Below are 17,094 nucleotides of genomic sequence, written 5' to 3'. Positions count from 1 at the left end.
CTCCTCATTGATTATGTAGAGTGAACAATGGTGTACTTTAATAGTTACACAATAACAACACATTTTTAAATGAAAACAGGAAAAGAGAGCTGTAATCTTTCATCATGACTCCCTGAGAAAACTCAATTCATTGTCATTAACAGTTAACATAGAGCCTTGTGCAGTTAATAACTGGTGATTGATCTAAGTAAATGGTTCATCTCTGGTGTGGTAGAGCATTCAATGGTTCATTTTTGTGGCAGAGAATTTCAAGGGCTGGTTACCATGTGGAAGAAATTCAACTATCTGATAAGAGGTTGGACTTGATGAATCTAAAGATCACTTTCAACCTCTGGGTGCAATGATTTATTATCTGCACAGTTCATTTATGTCTGGTTCATGAAAAACTAGAGCCTGTTACTCAAAGTGTGGTCTGTGGATCAGCAATATTAGCATCACTTGGGAGTATGTTAGAAACCAAATTCTTGGGTCCCACCCTTGACCTACTAAATCAGAATCGTTGGGGGTGGAGCTCAGGAATCTGTTTTTAACAAGCTCATTAAGATTCTGTTGGCAATTAATCATTGAGAAGCATTGCCTTAGCTCATTGATCCTCAAGCATTACTGTGTGTCAGAAGCAAAATTATCTAGGGTGCTTGTTGAAATGCAGATTCCTCAGCATTTCCCCCCAGAGATTCCAGCTCATTGGATCCTGGGTGTAGCCCTGGAACCTGCATTTTAACAAGTGCCCTGAGTGATTCAGATCCATGTAGTAGAGCACCATACTTTGGGAAACATTGCATTCTAGTCTGTCTCTAATCCAGAGCCTCGCCAGAGCTTCAGGAGTCAGAAAAGATGTGATCACTGTGGCTTCTGCTTGGTCCCACTCCCTCATTTGCTTGTCACTCCTGGCTACCCTTCTAGATGGGAAAAGAGGTAGGAAAAGAATAATGTGTGCTTTGAGGTTTGTGCATTTCCTGAATGACCTGGATAGCTGAAGAAGCAGGTACTTTGGGTATAATTTGTTGTTCTAACTTAAAGCTAACTTTTAAGGAAGTAGTCATCTTCTATAGAGCAGTGGTTTTCAAACACTAGCATGCACAGAATCACCTGGAGAGCTCATTAAAAACAAAGATTCCCAGGAGTCAACCCCAGAGTTTCTAGTTCAGTGGGTAGGGCCATAGAATTTACATTTCTGACAAGTCTCCAGGTGATGGTGATGTTACTCATCCAGGGACCACACTTTGAGAACCACTGAACTCAGAACAATTGCTTTGTCACTACACAGATTGAAAGTACCTAGTTAAGGGCAGGAATTTGAGCTCTAGAACCTTGCTACTTCCAAGTGGCCATGTATCAGCACCATGGGCATCATTTAAGAGTATGTTAGAAATGCAGAATCTCAGACCATGTCAGACCCAATGAATTAGAATCTGCATTTTGACAAGATCCTCAAATGATTCATTTGCACTTGGAAGGCTGAGCAACACTGCTTTAGGGGAAACTGGTGGCTAGTCGAGAGAATACCAGAAGAAGAATCCAGATCCCACAGACTGGAAGAATCTTTTGGTTTTACTGGAACTTTGCGAGGGAACAGGAGTCTCGACAGAGCCCTAAGCATTATGAAGCAACCCTGAGTTTTTATAACCCTTCTCTTTTTCAGGGAGCCAGAAGCAATGTAGTCTATGGTGGGAAGACCTCTGACCTGGGAGCTGGAAGATACTGGCCTCAAATAGCCTCTTTGCATTTTCTCCTCATTGAGACTATTAAGTTAGGGCAGTAATTCTCAGCCTTGGCTACACATTAGAGTCAACTGATCAACCAAGGAGTTTCTAAAACTCCCAATGTCCAGGCTGCACCCTAGATCGATTAAATAAGACCCTCCCAGGCAGACAACAATATTTTGTAAAGCTCTCCGAGTAGTTCCAATGTTTAGCCAAGATCAAAACCCATTAAATTTGGAGGTATCCACCTCTAAACATTCTATGACATTTTCTTAATATGTTTAAACAATATTTTGGTTGGAACAGAAGCAACGCTCTGGCCCTGTGGCTCCAAACAGAAGGGTAATCCACTCTTACAGGTGAAGGGGGCCAGGCACTGGAACATGACCACAGATGCTTTTGTTCCCCAGTTCACCTTCTTGGGTGCTCTGTAGGAAGTAGGGCTCCCTGTGTTTGACCACTTTTAAGGAAGGTTCAATCCCAATACATCCATCTGACCAAAAATCAATTTTGGCAACAGCACATCCAAAGGAATCATGTTTTTCCAACTCTGCTGATTCAGGATTATTTTCTACTTTCTCAGGTGGAGCCTGAGAAACTGGCTTGTAAGCAATTCTTGGCTCTCTTCAGCATCTTTAAACTCATGTATTCTGTTGTCCATGCACGACTCTTATGCTTTAACGAAGCCAACAGGGTAAAAAAGATAAAAACAGGCAATTCTATACAATTTTCCTACAGTTACTTGTCACTAGGGGTGACTTGATCATGATCAGAAATTGTTGAGGCTAATCGTTAGTGCTTCTCTTTCCACAATCAAAACACATTTTACACTTTTTAGATCCCAGGTAACTGTGCAAAACACTTTCCCAGATACGAGTAAAGTAGTTATATGGTTTCAATATGTAACAATCCCACAGAGTTTCCCTTGAGACTCATCAGTAACTTGTTGGTGAAATCCAACCAACCTGAGTGAGTTGGCCAAATCCTTGTGGCCATGAGGATTCCTTAATGGGGTCGTTAGGAAAGGTTTCGATGGGACTTCGGTCTCCATGCCTAAAAACCTGAAAATAGATTGAGGTAGTAATGTTACAAACTTAACTTAGGTGTTTTGCCTCTGCTCATAATGATAGATTTTTCTTCTAAACCTCTGGTTCTCCACCTTGTCTATTCATTGGAATCACCTGGAGAGTTAAAAAAATTCTGAGGACTGGATCCCACGTCTTGTGATTCTAGTTTAATTAGTTTGGGATGCAGTCAGGGCATTAGGATTTTAAAGACCTCCCCAAGTAAATCTCAGGTTAAGAACTGCTGTTCTAAGTTCACTAACACGTTCTAAAGGCTCATCATCTTGTTATTCACATTACATGAAACACAGGAAAACTGTTAGTGAACTGTTATTGTTTCAGGTAATGTGAATAACAAGATGATGAGCCATTAGTAGTCAGGCGACCCACACATGGAGACTGGTTTACACATCAGATAGGGCAAGAAGGAATACTAAGCTTAGCAAGATCACTTTATTGTAGACAAACTCTGATGAGAAGTATTCCTTCCTTAATTATGATTACAGTAATAATAGTGTTATCTTTTTAACATATAATAATAGTGGCTTTTAAATGCTACATACAATTTGTGACCATCTTGAGCCAATGATTTATTAGTTTTTAGGAGGTTAGGGATAAAGGACTTGCCAGTGGAAGATTAGAAAATCTAATTTTCAACAATTTAAGAACATCCTACTGGATTTGTATGCATGTCATCGTGCTTTTTTTTTTAACACCTTTATTAGAGTATAATTGTTTTACAATGCTGTGTTAGTTTCTGCTTTATAAGAAAGTGAATCAGCTCTACATATACATATATCCCCATATCTCCTCACTCTTGCATCTCCTTCCCACCCTCCCTATCCCACCCCTCTAGGTGGTCACAAAGCACCGAGCTGATCTCCCTGGGCTATGCGGCTGCATCCCACTAGCTTTCGGTTTTTCATTTGGTAGTGTATATATGTCCATGCTACTCACTCACTTGGTCCCAGCTTACCCTTCCCCTTCCCCATGTCTCAAGTCCATTCTCTACATCTGCGTCTTTATTCATGTCCTGCCCCTAGGTTCTTCAGAACCATTTTTTTTCTTTAGATTCCATATATATGTGTTGACATACGGTATTTGTTTTTCTCTTTCTGTCTTACTTCACTCTGTATGACAGACTCTAGGTCCATCCACCTCACTACAAATAACTCAGTTTCATTTCTTTTTATGGCTGAGTAATATTCCATTGTATATATGTGCCACATCTTCTTTATCCATTCATCCATCGATGGACACTTAGGTTGCTTCCATGTCTTGGCTATTGTAAATAGAGCTGCAATGAACATTGTGGTACATGACTCTTTGTGAATTATGGTTTTCTCAGTGTATATGCCCAGTAGTGGGATTGCCGGGTTACATGGTAGTTCTATTTTCAGTTTTTTAAGGAACCTCCATACTGTTCTCCATAGTGGCTGTATCAATTTACATTCCCACCAACAGTGCAAGAGGGTGCTCTTTTCTCCACACCCTCTACAGCATTTATTGTTTGTAGATTTTTTGATGATGGCCATTTCTGACTGGTGTGAAGTGACACCTCATTGTAGTTTTGACTTGCATTGCTCTAATGATTAGTGATGTTGAGCATCCTTTCATGTGTTTGTTGGCAATTTGTATATCTTCTTTGGAGAAGTGTCTGTTTAGGTCTTCTGCCCATTTTTGGATTGGATTGTTTGTTCTTTTGATATTGAGCTGCATGAGCTGCTTGTAAATTTTGGAAATTAATCCTTTGTGAGTTGCTTCATTGGCAAATATTTTCTCCCATTCTGAGGGTTGTCTTTTCATCTTGTTTATGGTTTCCTTTGTTGTGCAAAAGCTTTTAAGTTTCATTAGGTCCCATTTGTTTATTTTTGTTTTTATTTCCATTTCTCTAGGAGGTGGCTCAAAAAGGATCTTGCTGTGATTAATGTCATAGAGTGTTCTGCCTATGTTTTCCTCTTAAGAGTTTTATCATGTCTGGCCTTACATTTTGGTCTTTAATCAATTTGAGTTTCTCCCAGGAATGCAAGGATTCTTCAATATACGCAAAACAATCAACATGATAGACCATATTAACAAACTGAAGGAGAAAAACCATATGATCATCTCAATAGATGCAGAAAAATCTGTTGACAAAATTCACACCCATTTATGATAAAAACCCTCCAGAAAGTAGGCACAGAGGGAACTTACCTCAACATAATAAAGGCCATATATGACAAATCCACAGCCAACATTGTTCTCAATGGTGAAAAACTGAAACCATTTCCTCTAAGATCAGGAACTAGACAAGGTTGTCCACTCTCACCACTATTATTCAACATAGTTTTGGAAGTTTTGACCACAGCAATCAGAGAAGAAAAAGAAATAAAAGGAATCCAAATTGGAAAAGAAGAAGTAAAGCTGTCACTGTTTGCAGATGACATGATACTATACATAGAGAATCCTAAAGATGCTACCAGAAAACTACTAGAGCTAATCAATAAATTTGGTAAAGTAGCAGGAAACAAAATTAATGCACAGAAATCTCTTGCATTCCTATACACTAATGATGAAAAATCTGAAAATGAATTTAAGGAAACACTCCCATTTACCACTGCAACAAAAAGAATAAAATACCTAGGAATAAACCTACCAAGGAGACAAGAGACGTGTATGCAGAAAATTACAAGACACTGATGAAAGAAATTAAAGATGATACAAATAGATGGAGAGATGTACCATGTTCTTGGAATGGAAGAATCAACATTGTGAAAAAGACTCTACTACCCAAAGCAATCTACAGATTCAATGCAATCCCTATCAAATTACCAATGACATTTTTCACAGAACTAGAACAAAAAATTTCACAATTTGTATGGAAACACAAAAGACCCCGAATAGCCAAAGCAATCTTGAAAAAGAAAAACAGAGCTGGAGCAATCAGGCTCCTGGACTTCAGACTATACTGCAAAGTTACAGTAATCAAGACAGTATGGTACTGGCACAAAAACAGAAATTTAGATAAATGGAACAGGATAGAAAGCCCAGAGTTAAACCCATGTACATATGGTCACCTTATTTTTGATAAAGGAGGCAAGGATATACAATGGAGAAAGGCAGTCTCTTCAATAAGTGGTGCTGGGAAAACTGGACAGCTACATGTAAAAGAATGGAATTAGAACACTCCCTAACACCATACACAGAAACAACATTGTGCTTTTTTGATTGCACATTTTACTCTTTGGGGAGAGTCGTCTATACTTTTGCAACCTTGGTTCTTTGATTCTACTATGCTTTCTGAATAGAATACCAAACCAAACACAAAGCTATTTTATAAGCAAAAGATAAGGAAAGAAAAACTCAATAAATACAAGATGAAGTCTGCACTGATGTCAGCAAATATTTTTAATACAGAGGAGGGCTGCATAACGACTCGAATTCTCTGAAATTTCCTGCACTTGTCACTCTTATTACCTGGCTAGAGTGCTCCATTGGAAAGAAAGCCAAGAGCCTACTCTTTTTAAATCCTGTAAAATAGTTCAGCAGACACAGAAGTGTCCCTAGAACGATCTCAGACTTTAGTCATCTTTGAGATGGGATTCCAGGAAAATGAGGGAGGCTTCTAAAACTTGGAATGGTGTCTCTGGTGTCTGAATAAAACTTATCTTTTGGCCCCCTGAACTGGTGAGAAATTGAAATCTCAGTAGAATAGGCTATGGCAAACAGAGGGACAATGGTGTGGTGAATCTTAAGAAACTATTTTGGTCAGGTAAGGAATTATTGTCATGAATGGTCACCTCATGGCTGGAAGAAAGGCTGCATACTCTCTGATGAGCATCTACAGTTACTAGCCACTAGGGGTGACTTGATCAGAAATTGTCAAGGCTAATCATTAGTGCTTCTCTTTCTACAATCAAAACACTTTTTACACTTTTCGGATCCCAGATCTGAGTAACTAAGGTTATTATATGGTTTCATTGAATTATAAACCTCACATCATTTAGTTTCCAGGGTTTCTCAACCTCAGCACTGTTGACATTTTGGCTGTGGGGGGCTGTCCTGTGCATTGTAGGATGTTTAGCAGCGTCCCAGGCCCTTGCCCCCTAGATGCCAGTAGCATTCCCCAGTTGTGATAATCGAAAAGTCTCCAGACATTGCCAAATGTCCCGTATGGGGCAAAACCACCCCTAGTTGAGAGCCACTGAGTTAGCCAAAGAGAAGTTGGATGAGAGGCATTGTAGTAAAATAATTTACAACACTTCCTACCAGCCTATAACCACAATAACCCCTCAATACTTTTTGAAGGCTTGCTTTGTCCTAGAAGCTGTACTAAGTGCTTCTCATACATTTAATCCTCTATCAATTATACAAAGCAGTTACTATCATTATCTTCATTTCACAAGCCAGGAAGCTGACTTTAGTTAAGTGACCTGCCCAAGGTCACACAGTGTGTAAGTGGTAGAGCAGAGGTGCAAATACAGGCTGTGTGAGTCCAACACCAGCTTCTGAACCCATGCAGAGGCTCGCTTCTCTCTGCTCAAACATACCCCTCAGTGTCCCACCAGTGGACAATCTGGGATCTGGGGCTTTTTTATGAACTGAGATTGGAAGCTGTGTGTGTGTGTGTGTGTGGCAGGGGGAGCGTTATGTTGCATCAGAGGAAACCAAAACCTTGATGTAAGAAACATCCCCAAACATTATTTAAAAGATAAAACTGAGGTTATGCAACTAAATGACAGCATGGCCTGGGGAGAAAAACAAGTGCCGTCCCCTTAGAGGAATGTTTTAAAGAGCAGAGCTGGAACAAAACCATGGGACATGGGCAAACTTTCCTGCTGTTTTTACAGGTCAGGAATAATTGTACTTCCCTACATTTCCATAGGTTTTCAGGGTTTCTGAGGTAGTGGCTCAAACATGCTATGAACTCTATGGAAGGGGTGTTCCACAGAAACACTTAATAAACCATCTCCCACCTCCAGTGCTAGAAATCAAAATGTGTGTGTGTGTGCTCACACGCCTGTGCCTTCAAGCACACCTAGGTAGCATTCTTGAGCTTCTGAAATCTCTCCAGTTTAGCTGGAGCCTTTGGACTATGCCCAGGCATTTTTTTAAGTCTGTGCAGGGCAATCTTCTTAACTGCTTTCCTGCCATATTTATAACCTCTGTTCTCAGTCCAGCAATCACACTCCAACAAATCCTTTAGAAATCTAAGACTATATTATTAGCAGTAGGACTATTTGCAGTACTGGTGGTAATTGCAAAAGGAAGACATCCAAGATAATAACAACCACTTATGTCTGTGCTACCCTCCATGGTTTTGTACAACCTGCCATCTCTTTTAATTCTTACAGCTCTGTGAGGACAGGTCAGCACTATTGCTACACTGAAAAAATAAGGAAACTGAGGCTCAAAGAGATGGAGTTAGCCGTGCAGATCTCCTGCTTCCCATGATTGCTAGCCCATTGTTTTCCTCACCACATCACATTCACTTCACCCTTTTAAATCACAGGTAACTTTTTAGAAAGAACCACGGTTTGGTACCCATGTGACTGATCCTGCTCCATCGAGCCTGCTAACCAGATTTGGTGCACTGTGTAGGATGTGGAGACCCTGATGACTGGAGGACATGATGTCCAGTCCCCCTTCCCTGGCAACAGTCAAGTGCTCTTTTTAAAATGTCAATCAGAATAGTCTCTTGATTGCTTAGAACTCTCTAATGTCCTCTCATTCTATTACATTTTTTTTTTTTGCAGAAAATTAGAAAGATATAAAAAAATAGAGATTTTTATAATGAGCCCCTGTGAGTTCACCATTTGCTCCAAAAATGATCAACTCATGTGTGGCCAGTCTTGTTTAATTTATTCCCCCTCACTGTCAGACATTATATCATTTCCCATTACTCTTTGCATAAAATCCAAAGTCCTTACAATGGCTCACTAGACCCTACCCGATATAGCCCTGCCCACCGCCATGTTCTCCCCTTACATTCTTTTTTTTTTTTAAATTTATTTATTTATTTATTTATTTTTGGCTGTGCTGGGTCCTCGCCTCTGTGCCAGGGCTCTCTCTAGTTGCGGCGAGCAGGGGCCACTCTTCATCGCGGTGCGCGGCCTCTCTTGTTGTGGAGCACAGGCTCCAGACGCGCAGGCTCAGTAATTGTGGCTCACGGGCCCAGCCGCTCTGCGGCATGTGGGATCCTCCCAGACCAGGGCTCGAACCCGTGTCCCCTTCATTGGCAGGCGGAGTCTCAACCACTGCGCCACCAGGGAAGCCCTCCCCTTACATTCTTTTTTTTTTTTTTTTTTTAAGTTTTGAGTTTATTTATTTATTTATTTATGGCTGTGTTGGGTCTTCGTTTCTGTGCGAGGGCTCTCTCCAGTTGTGGCAAGTGGGGGCCACTCTTCATCGCGGTGTGCGGGCCTCTGACCATCGCGGCCTCTCCCGCTGCGGAGCACAGGCTCCAGACGCGCAGGCTCAGCAACCGTGGCTCACGGGCCCAGCCGCTCCGCGTCACGCGGGATTCTCCCAGACCAGGGCTCGAACCCGCGTCCCCTGCACTGGCAGGCAGACTCTCAACCACTGCACCACCAGGGAAACCCCCCTTCCATTCTTGCTAAACACACTTAGCCAAAGGACCCTCTGCTGTTCTATCCAATACATTGTGTGTTCCAGCCTCAGGGCCTTCATGTTCAATATGCCTGGGATGTCCTGCTTCTGCATCTCCTGGCACTTTCACTCGGTCACTGAATTCAGGTTTGTCCTGAAAAGGCAACCTCTGCAGAGAGGCCTCTCTTGACCACCTAGTATCAAGTAATGCCTGCTCCATCTCTTTCTCATCACGTGGTTTCATTTTTTCCTTGATATTTTCTTGTTTTTTTAAAATTGTGTGTGTGCATGTGTTTTTAAGTATCTGGCTTCCTCTCCCCATAAACTTCTTGAAAGCAGAATCTTTGCTGTCATGGACACCGCTTTATCCCCAAAACAGTGTCAGACACACAGTAAGTACACACACAATGTGCTTTGTTTTAATGAATGAATGAATCTTGGGTTGGGTCCAGCTACCTCTAGGTACATAATGGCTTTCTTTCCAATCTTCTCATTTCACAAGGGCTTTGAGTTTTCATCCCTACTTATTATCAAGGTGTGCTGTGTGTGCTCTTTTTTTCCTCCTTTATTTCACTCTCTTATCTTTCCTCTTATGCCCTGCATTTGTGACTTTGCTTCTAGAACAATGAGTCTGCCTCTAGATTAGATGGGAGTCCAATAAACCATCATGTCATCCTTCCAGGTTTGGAATTCAAGACACATCACACAACTTTGGGATGATTCTGGAAATTCTAAAAGGGACCTTTGCTCGTGTCATTAAACTCCACTCCTTATTTTGTTAGGTATGCTCATGAAAAATCTCTTGATGCACAAACCTTGCCATGAATCAAAGTTTATTTTATTTTCTTCTTTTAGGAACTGAGAAATAACTCTGTTAGTAAAGAGAATTAAAAAGTGAAAGAGTTCGGGTAGAAATGAATGAGTCAGGTAAATGAATGCCACTTCAGAGGTAAGAAGGGAAGCCGACTAGCTGTGAAAGGACTCAGGGTAGGAATATGCCTTGCACTCACCATGAGGAAGGCCGAAAGGCCTGGCATGCTAATGAGAGGTATCCAGGGCATAGGAGAATACAGAGGCCTACAGGAGAGGGGAGGGATGAAACTATGTGTTATATTGAGTGGAACTGCATGACGTCTCAGAAAAGTTCTGGGCTTGAGTCGGTTAGACCTGAGTTCAACACCTTGCCAGATGATCCTGGGAAAACGATTTAACTTAAACTTTTGCATGTCTCGATTTCCCTCGCTGTAAAATGAGAAAATCACTGTTTCCTATGCAGGAGGATCATGAGAATTAAATGTGTAATATATGCAAAGCCATCATCATAGTACTGAACACATAGGATGCACTCAGTACATGAGATTTGTTATTATGTGTGTTACTATTATTTTGGTTGTTGTTTTTATAAATATTATTCAGGCCTTAACTTAGCTACTTGCTGTATGCCTTTCCTGCTGGCAACAGTGGGCAGCATATTAGAGCAAATAAGAACTACCAGTTGAGCAAAGGGAAATATTTCTCCTTCAGGAAATATTTCTATTAATTTCTAATCATCTCTCCCCCAGTTTTATTTCCCTGACTGAAAAGAAAAACTAATTCTTCCTTTGGATTTAGGGCACTTTGAAAGCTTTCAAGAGCCCATGGTGGCAAGCTGGCTGACTGAAATGACATGAGCCCAATATAATGTCCCTGATCTGTTCACCACATTGAAAATTTGCAAAATGCATTAGCATAAAAGTGGGAGAAGCCTGTGTAAGTAAACTGAAGTGACCCCCTACTTGTCCCAGCACCAACCCTCAGTGCACAGTGGTCTGTCCAGCAAATGTCTCTGAAAGACCTGTAGGTCCCCATGGATGGCTTCGCTGCTCTTTGGCCCTGGCGATTAGGGAGCCACAGTGCAGGGGAGAGAGATTGAAGGGCTGTTTGTGAGCTGAGGCAAGAACCCTGGTTTTTGCTTTCCAGGGGAGAGTTTTATCTGGTACGTCTTTTATAAGCCAGTCCACAAGTTGGAGATGTGCCACCAGAGAGTTACAGCACCCAGTATACCACAGCTCCTTTCCATTACTGTTATGTAATAACAAGACAATGTCACATGCCTTACTGGGTCATTTGGAGGATTCAAAATACAAAATGTAAAGAGCCTGGCATCTAGTGGATGCTTACAGTATGGTAGCTGTAACTGTGATTCTTATTTTAATAGAAGTGAAAAAGAGGTTTATAGGACTTGAGAAGTTTCTGTCTGTGTTCAAAGGTACTATTCAAACAACAATGAAGATGAAGGCAAATAAAAGGGCAATCAGTAATCTATTCTAGCCAAAAGTTAAGAAGTACCAGTAAATCAGCCGATTAGTAAGTCAAACAATGGTTGAAATGAGTAAAATCTGTTTAACTTCTTGTCACGTTTCAAATATATATATTTTTCCAGTTTTTATTGTGCCAGGGGCCCAAAGCTGGGAAGAAAACTGATCAATTTTAAACGAAAAAAGACATGAAAATACTTCATCCTTTGAGAATAAAAGAAATAAACAGAAAAAAATTGACATTTTAATTAACTGGTTATGTGAACATTATAAAAGATACACGAGATAATTGTGTGACTGTTTATAGTCAACACAACACAATGGTTACAATGTTTTAGGCATTTACCAGATAGGCTTCTAAGTACTTTTGTGTATTAAATCAGTTAAGCCTCACAATAACTCCATGAAGCACTATTATCCCCATTTTTACTGATGAGGAAACTGAGACACAGGTAGGTTAAGTTACTCATCCAAAGTCACACAGCTTGGAAAAGGTTGAGCTGGTATTCAAACCCCGGTGGCCTGATTCATGAGCCTGTACTTTTAACCACTGTGCTGTATGGTATTGTGTAATACATAATATTATAAATTTCTTTGGTGTTTATATCCCTTATTTCGTTTCTTCTTCTTCTATTTTTTTTTTTTTTTTGCTGGCGCCGCGTGCCTTGTGGGATCCTAGTTCCTCAACCAGGATTGAACCCTAGGGCCCCAGCAGAGAAAGTACTGAGTACCAACCACTGGACCGCCAGGGAATTCCCTCTCATATTTTTTTTTAAGAAGTTCAAATGTTTAATGCCTTTCACGTACCCTATCTCATAACTTCATCATTTTTCCAACAACCAAAATTAGAAAACAGGGTCATTTTGACTTCTTTCTCTTCCTTAATATCCAGAGTCAATCCACAGGGATTCTTCTGCCCTCACAATTTTTAAAAGAAACTCTTTTTTTCTTTTCCAATTCTACTGCTTTCTGATCCAACTCAGGTCTTCACTGTGCTTTTCCTGACCTGTGGTATTATCCCCTCTCTATTCTCCCTTCCAGCTTCTCCCCTCCTCAAGCCGTACTTACACACAGATGTGTGTCTCCCCCAAGACAAAAATACATTAGAATTCACAGGTGAGGGAGACTTGAGTACAAACAAGGTAAGTTGTTAGCCTGTGGTTCTAGAGGACATGATAACTATCTAATACCTTAAGTTTTCTTTGCTGAAAAATAATGAAGGATCACGTAGAACCTTAAGGACATTAAGTAAAATAAGCCAGTCACAAAAAGACAAATACTGTATGATTCCACTTACACAAGGTATGTGAAGTAGTCAAATTCATAGAGTCAGGAAGTAGAATGGTGATTGTGGGGGCTGAGGGGGAGGAGGCTGGGGAATTGCTGTTTAATAGTTACGAAGTTCCAGTTTTGCAAGATGAAGGGAATTCTGGAGATGGATACTTTTAATGGTAACACAACAATGTGAATACACCTAATGCAATTGAACTGTACACTTAAAATGGTTAAAGTGGAAAATTTTATGTCCTGCGTATTTTACCACAATTTAAAAAATGAATAATTAAGGCTTACCTAGATTTTATCTAAAAAGTTGGAAAGTTTCTGTTTTAGACTGGTGACTAACAGCAGCACCTTACATTTGTATCATGGTTCACACTTACATATGTATATCATGCCATTTGAACCTAAAGACAACTTTGTGAAATAGAAATTATAGTTATGATCATTATCCCCAACTTTAAGTTTAGGAAATTTGAGGCTCAGATGGATTAAGTGACCTGTTCTCAGTCCTACACCTGGTAAATGATGCTAGAACTTGAATTAATGAAAGTTCAATATTTTCCTAGGTATGGCTTTGAACTTTTATTTTAGCACATAACATTAGAAAACTGGTAACAGTATTAGACTGCCAGCCTGAGCAGTAAATTGTCAATCTTTTGCTTTCCTAGGAGGATTGAGGAAGAACCCAGAAGGTCTGCCATCCCTGGAAGTGTGTGGTGGCCAGAACCATTTGAGTTTACCTAACCACAGTATGGAAGTTACCCATCCCAGTATAGTGATGATGTGCTGAAGATTTGGAGGCTATTTCCATCAAGGCTATTCTATTACTTGAGCAGAAATTTTGCATGGTTAACCACGAAGAATGAGACTTTGTGACTTATCATCCCTTTCTTTGTAAAACCCAGGTAGAATGAGAAGGAATTGTTCTCTTTGAGATCACCTGAACTTGTGGTTTTTCCTGGCTTAGGGGAGAGAGAATGCTTTAAAATGGCATTTCCCTATTTATGGATGGAATGATGATGTATGGGATTACTTTTTAAAAGTCCATTAGGAGTGCATCAGCATATAGATGAAACAAGGTTGGCCATGAGTGATAATTACTGAACCTGGTTGATGGGTACCTTGAGACTCACCATACTTATTATTCTCTTTATAAATTATAAAACAGCAATTCTCTAAGGGTTTTCTATGAGACATTATGGAAAAAAAGAGGAGGTGTATTCTGTAGTCAAAATTTAGGAAATATAATTTACTAGATCCTTTCCTTGAAAGCCACAGTACATATTAGAATATTAAAGACTCTGAAAAGTTCTGCATTTAAGAGACCTTTAAAAACATTTTAACCCACGTTTTCTTCTCCAATCTGATCTGACTATTGAAACACCTGTTAACAACTTGTCAAACTAGCATTCCAATGGATGTACATTGGTGAACCTGTTTCAAAAGAGCATGTGGTGACTCTGTTCATGAGAGAGAAAAAGAACTGGACAGTTTCCTGCTCTTTCTGCCAAGAACAGTTTTTCAGAACCGGGGAAGATTTGTTTTTTTTTGTATCACAGTAGAAAAACAAGGAAACCACTTGCTGACTATGAGTGAAACCAATACACTGGCTGGAGAAGCCTCAGCTTCATGTGCTGGGTTAGGCACACACAGCAGGAACAGAATGTGTCTAGTGATTAAGGGCAGGCTTCTGGGATCATACAGCCTGGGTTCAAATCCTAGCTGTGTGACCATGAGCAAGTTGCTTAATCTCTTTGTGCCTCAATTCCTTCATCTATAAAACAGGGTTAATAGGGTTAATAAGGTTTTTACAAAAACATTATAGAATGGTTTCCAGATTTAGCAAACAAAAATGCAGCATGCCCAAATATTGCATGGAAACATACGCATACTAAAAAATTATTTGCTGTTTATCTGAAGTTCAAATTTAACTGGGTATCCTGTGTTTTCTGGTAACCCTATTTTATAGGGTTGTTGGGAGGATAATGTAACATAATCCATTGAAATTTCAGAACAGTGCCTGGCACATAGTAAGCATTTAATTAACTATTGGTTATTGTCATTAATATTATCACTTTAATCAGAGGTACCTTTCTTTTATTCTTGTTCTCCTAATAATTTTCTAGGGAATTTCCTGGGTATATAATTGAACCATTTATAGTCAGATATTCTCTGTAATCAGTAAAAAGAAGACAGTGGTATCTTCCGGCAAAGAAAGATGTATTAAGTTGCCCTTAATCTACCACTAATGGAAGAAAGTTGAGGTAGGAAAAATTGTTAACATTAGTCATGTGTGGTAATTGTTAAATTTTTTAGTTCCTAGAGAGTTACCTTTGTAAGGTATTTCTTAGGTATTAACTTAGTATTAACTTGTAGTCCCTGAACACATGCTAACTGAGAGTGGAGAGGGAGAAAGGAAACCCACAACAGTTTGGTAGCCAAGGGAAGAGAGAATGGACCAGATGCAGTTAGCTGAGAGTTCACTGTAATATCACAAAGAGGATTACCCCTCAACCAGCTTGTCATGGTGTTGACAGTACAATTCCTGCAGAGTCCCTACACTTGCTTAATGCACGTGTTTGCAAGGAACACACTGATATAAGTAAAAGTCTAACTCATATGGATTTCCCTATATAAAGTACACAGTGTTCTACAGCTTTTTTTTTTTTTTCAACACAGAAGTCTGACAGCTGGTGAATCATTCATAAATAAATTGATGATATATTTCTCTGGTCTCTCTCTCTCTCTCATTGTTGGCTCATGACCTAGTAAAGATTTATTGGACTAAAAATCATGATTTGCATAAACATATGATTATGAAATTTTTCTTTAGAAGGTAAAGAAAGGAGTCTGAGTACAGCAAGCTGAGAAAAATAAGAACCTCATGTTTAATTTTTAAGTAAAAGTTGACTTTCCTTGAAATTATAAAAGTAAATTTTGGATATTCTTTCAGAAAGAAAATGTACTTATCAGCATACTTTCACTCTATGAAATGAAAAAATGTGATGAAGAAAAAGAGATCAAGAAAGCCTGCAAATTGCAAGGAGAGGGTCAGAGGCAGAGACAGACAGTGAGTGAAACAGAAAAAAGAGAAATAGAGAAACAGAGAGAATCAAAGACCATGACAGAAAGTGAGAGATATAAAGGAATTAATTCCAAGACAGTTAGAAGTAGTAAATCCCCTTTACTGTGCAAACTCTCTCCCTATCTATTTTTTAAGGCGATGCTAACAGTATATTTTCCTTCCTTGACAATATACAGTAGCTGCCCCATCCCCCCTTTCCTAACTTGTCACACAAACCATGGGTGGGGGAAAACATGATTTTAATGGTCAACCAAATCTATGTTTCAGGAAGTCATCCTACAACTCGAGTTTAGTTTTACTTTTATGCTTCAAAGACTGCTTATAAATATATCAGGAAAAAGGGAAGGGGCTACTTAATTCAGAAAATGACGGTTTTTTGGCTTGGCAACAAATAATCATTAAATTGAATGAAGCTAGTTTAGCTTCTGGTGCTAAACAGACCTAGAGGAGGTGTCTCCTGGCCTCGAGTAGCTATCAAAAGGAATCTACATTCAAGGCAGTTGTAAAGTAAGTGAATAGGTAAATAACATTGGCGAAGTAAAAACCAAACCAAACAGGCTTTTGTCAGGACATGTTCGCTCTTCATTATGAGGAACTTGCAAAACTTGCTTTCTGAGTTTGGTCTTCAGGAGACTACATTAGGGTAAAATGAAACCTGACACTTGGTTTTCAGCTCCTGCTGGTAACAATTTTAAGGGAAAAACAATGAGGAAAGTCTACTCACCAATGTCACAAACCTCAGCTCCTTGGCTCCCACACCTCGGTCCAGCCAGAAGGAAAGCAGAAGCAGGAGGCTAAGGCGAAGGCTTGCTGCCTTGGCCACAAGGAGGGTGGCAGCTCTCATGCTGGGGTGAGCTGCTTCTGGCTGGAGTTGGGACGTGCTGCTTCCAGGGCAAAAGCCATTAGAGGGGAAGCTATTTAACCAAGGGATTGAAAGGGAAGTGGGAGGAGCCAAGCCTCGTGAATAGTAAAATCTCCAGGTGGCTTGGGGTGGGGTTTGACCTGTGTCTGGTCAGATCATTTTTGGGCTGGGTGTTAGAGCTTATGGTCTTCTGGATTAAATTAGAAGGCCCAGA

General features: G+C 40.0%; 1 protein-coding gene across 6 annotated transcripts in view; it reads right to left on the bottom strand.

Moving 5' to 3' along the window:
- The window catches only part of ACP3 (acid phosphatase 3), a 42,466-nt gene extending 25,573 nt beyond the window's left edge, over window positions 1-16,893 (bottom strand). For 5 of the 6 annotated variants that reach the window (XM_036849550.1, XM_036849551.1, XM_036849553.1 and 2 more), the window contains exons 1-2: window positions 16,743-16,893; window positions 2,669-2,764 (exon numbers count right to left, since the gene is read on the bottom strand). In XM_036849550.1, coding sequence (XP_036705445.1) covers window positions 2,669-2,764; window positions 16,743-16,862 — 216 coding nt within the window. In that variant the 5' untranslated portion in view covers window positions 16,863-16,893. The remainder of the gene's footprint in view (window positions 1-2,668; window positions 2,765-16,742) is intronic. The other variant, XM_036849552.1, reaches the window with a different exon arrangement.
- Between the last annotated feature and the right edge of the window lie 201 nt (window positions 16,894-17,094).

The sequence above is a fragment of the Balaenoptera musculus genome, chromosome 4 (genome assembly GCF_009873245.2).
Source record: "Balaenoptera musculus isolate JJ_BM4_2016_0621 chromosome 4, mBalMus1.pri.v3, whole genome shotgun sequence".
In the NCBI taxonomy this organism is placed as follows: Eukaryota; Metazoa; Chordata; class Mammalia; order Artiodactyla; family Balaenopteridae; genus Balaenoptera; species Balaenoptera musculus.
This window is presented reverse-complemented; position numbering and strand designations above follow the sequence as displayed.